The following is a 13,874-nucleotide window of genomic DNA, read 5'->3' on the forward strand; positions in this document are numbered from 1 at the left end:
TAAATAATAATAAAATAATAACTGGTCACAGCCAGTGCCAGGGAAAGGCAGTCTCCTAATAGATAGAAGAAACCTGAAGCTGGTGATCAGCAGCTTCCTGGTAAGATCTCAGGAGTTGAGCAAGTGGGCTCAAGCATTCACACTAAGAGGCAAAATGGCTAAGTTTAACTGGTATATTCCCTCCTAGGGACATTCAGCAGGCAAGGAAAGACTGCTTCAAGTGAGCATGTGCACAACTCCATTAAACACACTGTGCATGTTCCCCTTCCAAATCCTGGTGGGCCTCTGCGCATGTGGACAGCCCAGCAAAGGGAAGAATCAGAGGAGAAGGAATGCAGGACCCTGGAATTATGCCAATATATAAAACCCCAAGTCAAAAGTCAAACTGCGCACTTGTCTTTCAAGTTGCCCACTTGGCCCTCTTCTAAATGTGCTTGACTTTTAAATTAAGCTTTTCAATAAACTGGAGCTCCTGCTCTAAAACTTTCCTTGGTTTCTTCTTCCATCTTATGGGCCTTAGTTGAATTCTTTCTTCTGAGGAGGCAAGAACTGAGTTTGCTGTGGATCCATACAGATTCATTGCTGGCTGGTAACTTAGTTTGGTGCCGTGTGACTCAGATAACTTCCACTGCTAAGGTCGATGTTGAACAGTGTTAGACAATGTTGAAGGACCAATATATCAGCATAAACCGAGCTTCTGTGTACTACATTCCCTTGTTATGCTCTACTGAACCCGTCTTGTGGGGAAGTCTCTGGGATATACCTTATAAGAGACTCATTCCTCATAGACAGTTGGCTGCTGGTCAGTGGAGGTTGGCTGCATCTACAGCCAGCATCAAAGGATGCCACCAATTTTAAGGATTCAGTGTTTGATTCAGATGTTCTTTCTTTCATTTTTATTTTTTTATTGTACTTTAAGCTCTGGGGTACATTCTTGACAGAAGACATTTATTTGAGAAAGTTGTTTTCTGAAACTTCTTTTCTTTATCCATCTTTGTAATTATAGGCTCAAATTGCCAGAGAAAGAATCCTAAACACAAATATATCTGCTTATCCAATCTCATTCTGACAGTATGTCACCATATTCCAATTTGACGGTACAGTTTACCAAGTCATTTTTTTCACCTTTAATTCTCCTTTTGGTTTAGACTAGAGTTTCTCTACCTTAGTACTATTCTGAGCTGGATAATTGTTTCCTCTGAGAGGCTGTCCTGTGCACTGCAGGATGATTAGCAGCATCCCTGGCCACTGCCCCCCACCCCCCACATTATAGTGCCATGCGCCCACTCCTACTTGTGACCACCATAAATGTCTCCACACATTGTCAAATGTCTTTAGTTTCCAATAAAACCAGGTTTCTGTTAAGCAATGTATTTTTTTAGTGCAATTATGTCCCATATGACATTTCAGAAATTTATCTGAAATTCAAATTTAACTGAAGATCTTATCTTTTTAGTTGCTAAATCTGCAGTCCATCGAGGGGCAAGATCACCCATCATTGAGACCCAATAGCCTAGAATAAAATCCAAGTGTTTTACCAGTTGTAATGAGTCCACTGCTTTTCTCATTGGTTTGTTTTTTGAGCCAATCCTACATTGTTTGCAATTACATTGAGTATTGTTCCTTTAGAACCAGATGTCAAGAGATGCAAAATCTAATGAGATGAGTTCTAGTCCTGATAGAAAATTTAAAAAACATTTAGAGCTCAGTCAGGGAAGAAGAAACTTGAAGAAATAGGTTAGCCACAACCTTAGCAGAGAAGTAATGACAGTGAAGAGTTTTGTCCACATAAATTAGTTGAAAGAGGTTACAAAAGAGGCTACCAGAGGTTACCAAATATTGCATAACAGAGTGAAGTACCCAATGGATATACCACTAATGTTTTTCTAAGTCAATGGGAAGATACTTAAATGTCTTAAGAGATTACAGAAATACAAAATCAAACCAAGCCAAAGAGGAAGTCAGCTGCAATCTTGGTAGGTATTACAGACTTCCCTCTGCTTCAACGGAAGAATTAGCTAATTCTTAAACCCCAGGGAGACTGGCCTCAATGCCAACTGCACAGTAAAACATGAAATCTCTGAAATAACTATAAAAATAGCTCAGTATATTCGCCAGTGGAGTAAGAAGAATTTCCCTGAATATTTATAAGCACAGGTCTAGCATCCTGGTCACGTTTCCAGCCACTAAGGAATCGCAACTGATTGGGAAAATCACAACAATTTGTTTGAGATGGTTGAACTCTTTCTTCCATTATATTATTGAGCAAATAGGCTTGCTGCCCGGTGCTCACAGAAGCCAATATCTGGATACTGGGTTTTGAGGAAAGAAAAGTTTTGTTGCAAGAGTGGCCAGCAAGGAGACAGGAGGTGGGTTCAAATCTGTCTCCCTGATTTGCAATCCTGAGCAAATGTATGGGCTCAGAGGGCAAGGGCAAGGGTTTAGGAATGTTGGCTTGGCAGGGACTGATTAAAGGGCTTCAAATTTGACCATTTAAGGTAAACTATGTTGGGGCAGATTTTAGCCCTGGATCTTCTGGGCCAGTGAGCCCTTAGCTTCTGTAAAAGCTCCTGCATTCAGGTTCCAGTCATGTCCTCATCTTCTTGGTTCCCAGAGAGGGATCATTGCTTGTAGGTGCTGTTAGAGGCAAAAGCATTTTTATTGTGCATGCCTGGGCAAAATGACTTACAGTTTTTGGCTCTGTTACAAAGTAACTTGACATTTGTTATCAACAAAGTAGGCCCCGTTTGGGCTGGTCCCATGATTATAATGGGTGTGTGGACGGTTGCGTATTTTAATTCTGGGAAAGTTTGATGTGATTGTATTCAGCTCAGAGAAAATGTGTGAATAATTGATATGTAGTATATAAAATGTTTACCATGTTTAAGGAATTTGGCCTACTGACATGTTTGATAAATTGATGATGCAATTTAAAATGCAAAATAGTGTAACTAATTTTAGACTTACGATTTTTAAATTGATTATAAAGTAATTTGACTAGCTAAATGTGTGAATAGTATCGTAAGATTTAAGGCAACTTAAGATTTATTATGTTACTAAATTTATTAGTTTACAAAACTGCATAAATAGCTGGAAAAGTGTTATTTGTTAGCCTGAGAATTTTGAAGACTATTATTCAAGTTCTTTGCTAGACACGTATGGCTCTCAAATGTAAGTTTGTTGGTCTCTAGCCTTTTTCAATGGTCACTGAAAACCAGATTTTGATTAGGAAATGTCTGAAATACAGTACCTTGGTTTGAACCCTGAGTCCTTCCTGTCAATGTAAGAACTTTTCTTCCTCCCTGAACTTTGCTTCCTTCTTTCCTGCATGTTACCACTGGCAAAGCACATATGACTCAGAAACCGGCTCCTCAGGGTTGTAACATTAGATGATACAGGCTTGGGTCATTACACATGACACCAGTGCCTTTGTTTCATTGTGCTGGGCTCTCTGGAAGGTGTGCTGCTGCCTGAGCTGCTAGAAAAGCACTCACAAGTATTTTCTAGAAAACCATTCCTGGAGCTTGCCACCAGCTTGGACTTCTAGGGACCTTCCTCTCAGCCAGGAAGGATTTTGATATTCAATAGAAATACCTCTGGAAGATTCAAGGAGCTGTAGAGGTGAAGTAAGCCCGTGAAGGACCAGCATGGGAATCCTATACTCTGAGGTATGTCACCTTTCTGATAGCAGAGTTCCAAAGATGTTAAAAATTGCTCATGCTTTTCAAATGCAATTTTCTATCCCTGTTAGTATATATATATATATATATATTTGTCTGTTCAACTCCCTGGGGGAGCATTAACTCAGGAAAATAAAGTCCTATGTGTTATTCTTTGTGATATTCTTAATAGTTTAAGATAAATTATTTTGTTATTCTAAAATGTTAGCTAGATCTAAGTTGAGATGGGCATGATACATATTTCATAGTGTCCAGATGTTTGCAGGAATAACTGGGACAAAACTGAGTTTGAGTTATGCTTTTCTCATGATAAACATTCAGAGAAAAAGAGAAAATTTTACCCAACTGGATTTTCTAAATATCTAAAAGATTGGCTGCCTCTTTTATGGAACCGCATGACCGGAGTACCACCTTTCAGCCTGGTTATTTGAAGGGAAATTCGCCTTTAGTAATTATTAGTAAAGACTATCGCTATGTGGAAGAGAAATAATAACAATATATTTTGATTATTTTCTTTTCACATCTTTTGGATAGAGAAGTACTTTTACTTCTATTAGAAGTAACTTATTAGAATCAAATGGATTTTTAATAATGTTTCAAGAAAGTACAAGCAAGTAATATTGAAGCAAGAGTACAAGAGGTGTAATGATATCATTATACATAATTTACTCCCTCTCCTCTCTGACACAATTAACTGGTTAATCTGCATTTCATTGCAGGTGCTCAGGGAACCTCCTTGGATAGGTTTGATCTTCTAGTATTAAAGACAATTTACTTGCAGTTATTTCTAACGCCATGTGTGTGTATATATCTCTGCATGTACAAACGTAGTGTTTGGTTTATACCTCTGGGTATGTCTTGCTCAGTGATTTTAGTCTCATGAAGAGATCATATATACGAAAATGACACAGCATGTAGTGTTCTAAAATGCTACTCTGGTAACTCTCAAACTTTAGATTGCCCAAGTGTCAAGGAGAGAAATTTGTTTGAAATGCAATTTCAAGGGATTCCAACCCAGAGGGCCTGTTTCACTCAGTCTGTGGTAGGGTACAGAAGTATACTTTTAAAAAGGAGCATCCCAGGTGGTTCTGACATAGGGGTGATCTGTTTACCACCATCTCGAGAAAGAAAGACTACCACAGGCCAGTGCTTTTCCCATTTTAATGTGCATACAGATCTTCTGAAGGTCTTGTTTAAATGCAGATTCTTGGTCTGTAAATCTGGGTGGGACCTAAGATTCTGCATTTTGGTTACTTTTTCAGATTGCATGTGGGAATTATATGTGATACGAAAAAAAAAAAAAGCTCAGTCTCCTCCTCAGGTATTTTGATGTAGAAAGTCTGAAGTAGGACCCTTCATCTATAATTTTAAAGAGGTTGAGAAACTCTTTAAAATTAAATAGAAATCTCTTAATATCTTTTAAATATTTAAACATAGCCTACTCATGTGTTATATACAATTTGCTCTGTGTTTCTTAAGGATAAAGACTGTGTGAGTTACTCATTCAGGACAAGAAACAAGCCTGTTGTATCCCTGGTCCTATGTTGCCTGGAAGAATCTGTATTTAAAAAATCTTCCCCTACTTTGAGGTTGGATGCTCCTCTAGACTGGGGACATAGGATTATCATTTTTCCTTAGATCTTTGCAGTGCTAATAGTTATGTAATATATATTTTTAAGAAAGAAGGAGAGAATGAGGGAGGATCCCAGAGAGTTGGTCTTGAAATCTGCTAGAGGATAAGCTTAGAGCTCAGGGAGAGGCCCTAATTTTGAATAAGTAACTCCAACTGTGTAAGGTGGACTTTTAAACAAGTCTGAATCATTTAAACCCTTATCAAAGATACTTGTTCATATTATTTATAATAGTAACAAACATTTACTTTGGGCTTCTAATATATCAGGCCCTATTTTAAGCAATTTGTATGTATTCATTTAACACAGCAATCTTATAAAAGTCATTTTTAGTATCCTTATTTTACAAATGAAGAAACTCAGGAAAAGGCAGCCCCTAGCTCAGAGTTACACAGTTGAAAAGTGCTTATTGGCTGGAGATTAGTGACTAGGAAATAGGTCCTGTGTTTACTCATTCAAGAAATTCTTCTTATATCACTGCTGACCTACTAAATTATTTTACTACTTATTATTTTAACAGAAATGTCATGCTCCATAAGAGAGTTGGTCTTAAGCACTCTGCTGTTCTGCCAGTGTTCTTCTCACTAGGATAGTGCCCTTTTCCCTTAGTGGAAAGAATGGGTAAACTAAATTCAGGTCCAATGAGATACATTCTACTACCACCTTGCAACAGAGAACTGTTGCATTGCGAAGTAGTACAAAAATTGGAAAGAAGAAAAATGCTGAGAACTTTAAAGAGCTCAGGAGCTAATACTTTGGAGACTTAAAGAATCTTTTATAGACTTTTGATCCTGTCAGCTGCAGACACAGGCCCCAAAAAGCATTTCTTGAAAATCATATCTTAAATGATGTATCCCTTTAAATGTTGGGAAGATCTCATTATAAGGCTGTGAGTAAAAGGATGCACACACACACACACACACACACACACACACACACACACACTTAAAATTAATCCTTTGGTGATGGATATGTTTTTCAGAGAAGCTGATGTTACTATAGAAAAAGAAAATATAGTTCAAAAAACAGAAAGATTGTTTTGAAATATACAATGTCTAGAGAGAGAAATTTAGGTCAAGCAAATTTTATTGGGAAAGCTGGTACAGTTAAGGAAGAGAACTTAGGGGCTACAGGAATAGAGATATGACTAACTGAATGACCATTGGACTAAAGTCAACAAGACCTATATTTTAGTCCTGATTGTGCCAGGAACTTTGTGGGATTTGTGGGGAAGTTATTTAATCTCTCTGAGTCACAGTTTTAATATCATAAAACAAGAGAGCTGAATGAGATATGGCTTAACACTTAACACTGTGTCATTCTGTGATATGAGAAAGGCAAGGCAGAGACAGTAGAGAAAAATTGCATTCTCACCATCTTCCCGGCTCTCTTCATCTACTTTGTTTATGTATGAACTCCTAGCAGGTTTTTGGTATTCAACAACATATGCAAGAAGAGAATCAGGCATTTCTATCCCAACTGGTTTTCTAATTCTTTCCTTGTATAATTGAAAGTAATTTTATAAATTATAATGTTATGATGTCACAACAGTTCAGAGAGAAAATGATAACTTTCACATATGGAAATAAACCAGGATTGAAAATTTGTACATATTTATTTATTTATTCATTCATCCATCCATTTGTTTAATCAACCACATTTAGTGAGTACATACTATATTTCAGGCATCTGCTAGTTTCTGGCATGTACATGTTGGGATCCCTAATCTGAAAATTTGAGTGGAAGTGCTCAAAAACCCCAAATATTTGAGCACCAACATAACACAGTAGAAAATTTCCTATTTGACCTCATGTGATGGGCCACAGTCAAAATGCAGGTGCACAACACACAGTTTATTCAGCATTAACAAGAGAAAAAAGACTTTCCCAGCCCCTTTCAGTTGTGATATGTTTTTTTGATGCACACCCAGATTTCCCCATGAAAACAAGTCCACAAAGGGTAAAAAAAATATAATAATAATAAATGGCACCTGTGCAGAATGAATGAGCTTACAGCAGATTCACAGCTCTGCCTCCATGGGGCCAAGATTTATGTGCATTTGTCTGTGTGTGTGTTTTTTTTCTTATTCTCTACTCTGTGATGCAAATATACTGTTGAAAATATCAAAAAGGTCTGCAGATACTTATGGGTAACAGTGATAAGAAAGAAAGGAAGCATTTATGTATACTTATAACACAGAAAGTCAAGCTTTGGATAAATTGGACAGTAGCATAATGTCTTATGGAAGATGTAAAATGTCTTATATGTCTTATATGTAAAATGTCTTATAAAAGAGTATGGTGTTGAGGCTCAGCACAGTGGCTCATGTCTGTAATCCCAGCACTTTGGGAGGCCAAGCTGGGCTGATCACCTGAGGTCAGAAGTTTGAGACCAGCCTGGCCAACAAGGTAAAACCCTGTCTCGACTAAAAATAGAAAAATTAGCTGGGCCTAGAGGCACATGCCTGTAATCCTAGCTACTTGGGAGGCTGAGGCAGGAGAATGGTTGGAATCCAGGAGGCAGAGGTTGTAGTGAGCTTGAGATCGCACCACTGCACTCTATCCTGGAGCTCCATCTCAAAAAAGAAACAATAAAAAAAGAATATGGTGTTGAAATGACTGCCCTAAATGACTCAAAGAAACAGTAGGATGAACTGTTGAAGTCCTATGCTGAAGTTAATGAAAAATTTAAAAAAACACTCCACAAAGCTAAAAATGAAGATCTCAGTTGTGTATTGAAAAACTGGATCTATCAGCATTACAAAGAACACATGTCATTTAATGATATGCTGATCATAAAACAAGCAAAGGTCTATCACCATGAACTGAAATTTTGAAAGAACTGTAAATATACATAGTTCTTTGGCATAAATTTAAGAAAAAACATGGCCTGAAAATTTTCAAATATTTGTAGTGACAAAATATCTGCTGATCAGAAAGCAGCAGAGAAATTTATTGATGAGTTTGCCAAGATCATCACTGATAAAAATCTCACACTAGATCAAATCTTTAGTGCTGATGAAACATCACTGTTTTGGTATTGTTGCCTCAGAAAGACACTGCCTTCAGCTGATGAGACAGGCCCTGCAGGAAACCAGGATACCAAAAACAGGATAATTGTGCCAGGATGTGCTAATGAAGTGGGCACACACAAAAGTAAACCTGCTGAAATAGGCAAAAGCTTGAATCCTCAGTATTTTCAAAGAGGAAATTTCTTCCTAGTCAATTGCTAATAGAAGGCATGGGTCACCAGGGACATCTTTTCTGATTGTTTTCATAAACATTTTATACAAGTGGCTCACGCTCACGGCAGGGAAGCTGGACTGGATGAAGGCTGCAAGATTTTGTTATTCCTTAACAAATTTTCTGCTTATTCTCCAGCTAAAATTCTCGTCAAAAGTAATGCTTATGCCATGTGCTTTTCCCCAAATGTGACTTTATTAATTTGGCCATGTGAGAAGGGTATCCTTAGATCAATGAAGAGTAAATATAAAAACATTTTCTTAAACAGCATGTTACCAACAGTAAACATAGGTGTGGGTGTTTTGCATAAAGACTGTTGTATATGCTGTTGCCAGTGCTAGTAATGCAGTAACTAAAGACAGTTGTGCATGCCTGGGATAACCTCTGCCCTGCGACTATGTTCAGTGAGGATAATGAACAAAGTAGTGACTTTGAATGATTCTGTATGTCAAGTGAGAAAAAAACAGATTTCTTACCTCCATACATATAAAAAATATACCTTCAGAGTCCATCAGTAAGCTGGAAGAAGTTGCTATTGAAGAAATTTTTAACACTGATAATGAGGCTTGAGTTGCTCATTTATTAAGCAATGGTGAAATAGCAGCAATGGTTCTGAATCAAGGTGATTGTGATAATACTGATGATAAGGATGATGGTTAACACTGTAAAGAGGTTGTCATGGACCAGATCATGTAGGTCTTGTAGGCCAACATGAGAAATTTAGATTTCATGCAAAACACAATGGAAAGCAAGTAAAGGATCTTAAGAAGAGGAACAACATGATGATTAGTGTTTAAAAAGTAGCATGGGAGAATAAAGTAGAGAGATGCCGGAGGAGAAGCTGGACCCTGGAAGGAAGCTGTTACAGTAGTTTATGGAGGAATAATGATCATTGCATTAGACTACTGCATGAATTTTAGATAAATTTTTAACTGAAAGATTTCCTGGTTTGTAAGTTGGCAGTGAAGGAATGTAACAAATTAAGGTTGATATTCAGGATTCTGCCTTAAGCCAGTCAGTGGATGGCAGTGCTGATGAGATGATAACACTCCGAAAGGGGCAGAAGGAAGGACGCGTCTCAGGGTTCTATTTGGACATGGTACGTTAGCGGTACCTGTGAGACATCCAGGTGGGGATGGAAGATGAATACAGGAAATGTATTTAAGGAAAGGCTCGAGCAAGAGGTAATAATTTAGGAGTGGTCTGCATATACATGGTATTTAAAGCCAAAAGAAGGGATGAGTTTAGGTAGGGAAAGAATGTAGAGATAGCAAAGGATACCAGGTCATTATAGGAAGGTATGGTTTTGCCAGAGATGGAAGGCACTATTAGAGGACAACCTCCCTTGGGAATCTTGGAGCTTGTAACACTCAATAAACATAAGCATTTAGTCAAACAGGAGATTTTTGGGGAGTGGAGGGAAACACATCCTTCCTTATTCAAAAATGAAAACTTAGGGAGTTTCAAGTTTTGTATATGAAGTGAGATGATCAGTACCAAAAGTGATGAGATAAAAAATGAGTTTCTAAAGTTTTGTGAGAGGACAGGACAGGACAAAACAGCATGTTCCCCAGAAGTTCTGCTTGTCTCAGAGCCAACAGCAGGAATGTATAATTGTTAAGAAGCCAGCTGTTGGGTTCAGAAGACAGGTTCAAAGCTCATTCCCACTAATATCAAGGAGAAAGTGGGAGAGCAAAAAATCCTCCAGTAAACTTGTTTTCTAAGGGGAAAAATAAGTCATTTTATTTACGTATGCCTTCTACAATATAAGCTTTTCTTTCATATATGTTTGTATATATATATTGAAATAACAAATAATTTTCAGCTAGATAAATTGTGGGGTTTTTAAAAAAATCCACTAAGAAAATCCCACTTGTATTGTTTAAAAGGAAATCTAGATTGTTTGAGATGAGATAAGAAGCCATAAAAGAGATCTTCATTTTAACCATAAAGATTCCTTAGATTCTAAGCAATAATTATTTTAATTAAAAGTCTGTAATGCTTATTTATGTTATATAAACAGCTCTTAATACATAGCTCTCCTAATCTTAAAATTATTAAGACTAGAAATACCTTTTTTGGAAAACCAAAAAAGAGATGAGAATGGGAGGTGTTTACTATTCGGGAACACTTGAAGTACTATTTAATACAACAAAATGGTTCAAATGCTAATTAACAGGGAAGTCTTAAACTAAATTTCTAAACTTAAGGTAGGTTGTGTCAAAACTCTGCTAATGTTTCCCTTCAAACATAAAATTCAAAGTCCTAACCATGGCCTACGAAGCCCAACGTTCCGTGGTCCCATTTGCCTCTCAAATTTCCTGCCACTCCCTTTGCTCATGCAGCCATACTGACCTTCCTGCTATTCCCAGAACACATCAAATCAAGCTCTTGTCTCAAAGGACTTGACAGTTGGGTTTCCCTTGTCTGGAAGTTTCTTCCCCCTGAAAGTTACCTGGCTCACTCCTTCATTTAAGACAGATCGTGGATCTCTGCTTGAATCTCACCCTCAGTAGATCTAAAAGAGTGGCCTTGTCATTCTCTATGTATTCTCTTACTTTGCTTTACTGAAGTATTATAATTGTTTTTTTAAATGTTGAGTTTATTAGATGAAAGTTGATTTATTCTGAGAGTCCTAGGTGTTACGATTTTCATGATTCCCAGTTTGCAGGATGCTGAAGAGGAAGGTATAATGATAGCTTCCTTGCCCTAAATGTCGATTTAATGAACATGTGTCTACCTTGTAGAAAATAATGTAGTAGGTTATGTGAGAGTTATAGGAATGTAAGAATAAAACACTGGTTTTCTCCAAAGAGTTTACTGCGGTCATAAGACCAGACACAAATTATTCTCTCAATCAATCCTCCTTGTGGGAAATTCTTCATGTTAGTTGATTTCTAATTTGCCACAACTTGAATTTCCTGCCTTTAATGGTCAAATTTATTTTAATTAGGCTTTATAGTAATAACCAAAATGTTACTTGTTACACTGAAATAATATGACTAATCCTGGAACCCTAATGTTCACACCCTTTTCTAGCTAACTGGTGCCACTAATGTTCACACCCTTTTCCAGCAAACTGGTGCCACTAAGGTAAAAATTTGAAGAGTTGAAAAATACGCTCATTGCCTTGATGCACCAGCGGACCACATGAATCTTCAGAATCAAGCGAGCATTTCTGCAACGGCAATGTTTTCTCCTAACATGCTTAAGATTAGGTGTGATGAGGACTAGAAAGGGGATTTTGGCACTATTTATGAACGATTTGTGGCTTTGCCAGCAGTACCAAGATCATATCATGCTTAAAACAAGATCGGATGAGGTCTATCAGCAACTACAGGACTTCCCATTTCTACAGATGCAAATAACAATTTTTCCCCCACAGTGTATTCAAGACACAAGAAATTGGAGGTAAGAGTTGATTTTAGGAAAAGGAGATGAAGTAGATGATAGGTGAGAGAAGAAGCTTTTATAGAGAAGCCTTCCTTGAGAAAAGTAAATGAAAATGAGGGCAAGAAACAGTGGCTTCAGAGCTGCACTCTAATGGAAGTCAGCCTCTATCTGGGAAGTAGTGGTAATTTCTGGAACATAAAATCAGAAAGTCATCATACATTTGGATGAAGAACCAGAGAGGAAAAAAAATAAATGTCTTCAATATGTGTATGATCCAAAATGGAGTAAAAAACTATTTGCAAGATTATTATTGAAACTACAAATCAGAGTAGGCCTATAAAATTTCCTGTAAGCAAGAGTTGGTAAGGAAAATTCATAGCACCTTGTCTATTATTACTACATTACCATGTGTGAAATGTCACTGATATGTTTCCTATCATTATTTTTCCAAGTATGTGAAACATTTGTAGTTGTTTTAATAGGTTTACTTACATGCTAGTCCTCTAACCCAAATTCTTTAATGAATTTAAGGGGATTTTTGTAATGTTGTTAACTCTGCAGATGCTGGGGAAGGATTGTCATATAATGTGATACAGAATGTGATGAATGCTACTCTGAGTGTCTACTTGGTTTTAATCATCTCTGTATTCCTAGAGCCTAGCACAGTTCTTGGCAAGTATTGAGAGCTCAAAGTCTGTTGAAATAATTGAAGAAAATAACCAAGGACTCTAGGCACTCCTGGAACTTTTGTGGGTAGAGTTTACTATAAATTAGTGCATGGAGTTGCATAGGAGTGGAGAGAGGCTTAATGGGTTAAAACACTGGTTGTGGAGTTAGATAGACCAGAGTATAAATTCTAGTTACGCTATTTACCAGCTAAAAAGAGCTCTGAGCCTGTTTCCTCATCTGTAAAGTAGGATAATATTATTTCTGTTCTAAGATTGCTGTAACAGTTAAATAAGATGCTGCTAAGGTGCTTAGCATTACAGATGACATACAAAAACAGTTCAGTATATAGTAGTTATTATTACTGTTAAACTTTTTACTGTTATTATTTTTTCCCCCAAAGGAGACTTATATTTAGAGACTTAGTGCTAAAATACCTATTTGGACCCATTAAATGTTTAGAGACATTGGCCTCTGAGAGTTCAAGTCCTGGGCACTTCCCCAACCAAACTGTTTTCTAGGTTGAGAATAAGACAGTGCAAAAAAGCCTTGGGATGTCAAAAGGTAAACTGAGGCACAGTAAACCTCAAAAGAGTTTATTTGAGCAAATACCAATTCATGAATTGGACAGCTGTGGTTTGGGGGTTTCTTGGAGGGGATGCAAAAAGAAGGCTTTTACAGGGTGAACAAGAAAGTAAAACAAAGAAAATATTTGATTGGTTGTAGTTATATAGTTGCTTTATTTGGTCATTTCTGCTGAAAAGTCTCTATGTAAGTTAGGCTTCTTGTTAGTTAACCTTGTTTCATTTTTCTTTAATATAGGGATTTACAAGAAATAGCCTAAGTTAAGTTTTGCTTATGTTTGCAAATTGAACAAGGTTAAGATTACTGTACTTATGAAGTTTAAATGGATTTGCCTGGCCTAGAATTTCTTAAAGCCCAGTCTCCATTATAATTTACTTTAACGGAAATGTATGCCAGTTCCTATTGTTGGTGTGTTGGAGCTGGCTAGAGCTGGCCAGAGTTAGCTTGAACTGGTTTGCGAAAGCCAATTTTGCCTGACTCTGAGGTCAGTGCCCTCTCCTTGGTAGCTTGAAACTAGCCAGGTGGGAGTAGTTATACCAATGAAATGAAAGAAGACCACAAAGAAGGTTTTCTTTCCCTCCCTCCCTCCCTTCCTCCTTCTTTCCTTCTTTTTTCTTTCTTTCTTTCTTTCTTTCTTTCTTTCTTTCTTTCTTTCTTTCTTTCTTTCTTTCTTTCTT

General features: G+C 37.2%; 1 protein-coding gene across 1 annotated transcript in view; it reads left to right on the forward strand.

The window, feature by feature from the left end:
• The first annotated feature begins 3,243 nt into the window (after positions 1 to 3,243).
• The window catches only part of ANKRD22 (ankyrin repeat domain 22), a 32,359-nt gene continuing 21,728 nt past the window's right edge, over positions 3,244 to 13,874 (forward strand). Inside the window, exon 1 of the mRNA XM_032245598.1 lies at positions 3,244 to 3,668. Within this exon, the coding sequence (XP_032101489.1) occupies positions 3,648 to 3,668 (21 nt within the window). The 5' untranslated portion in view covers positions 3,244 to 3,647. The remainder of the gene's footprint in view (positions 3,669 to 13,874) is intronic.

Source organism: Sapajus apella, unplaced genomic scaffold (genome assembly GCF_009761245.1).
Source record: "Sapajus apella isolate SASKATOON/1434 unplaced genomic scaffold, GSC_monkey_1.0 scaffold58, whole genome shotgun sequence".
Lineage (NCBI taxonomy): Eukaryota > Metazoa > Chordata > Mammalia > Primates > Cebidae > Sapajus > Sapajus apella.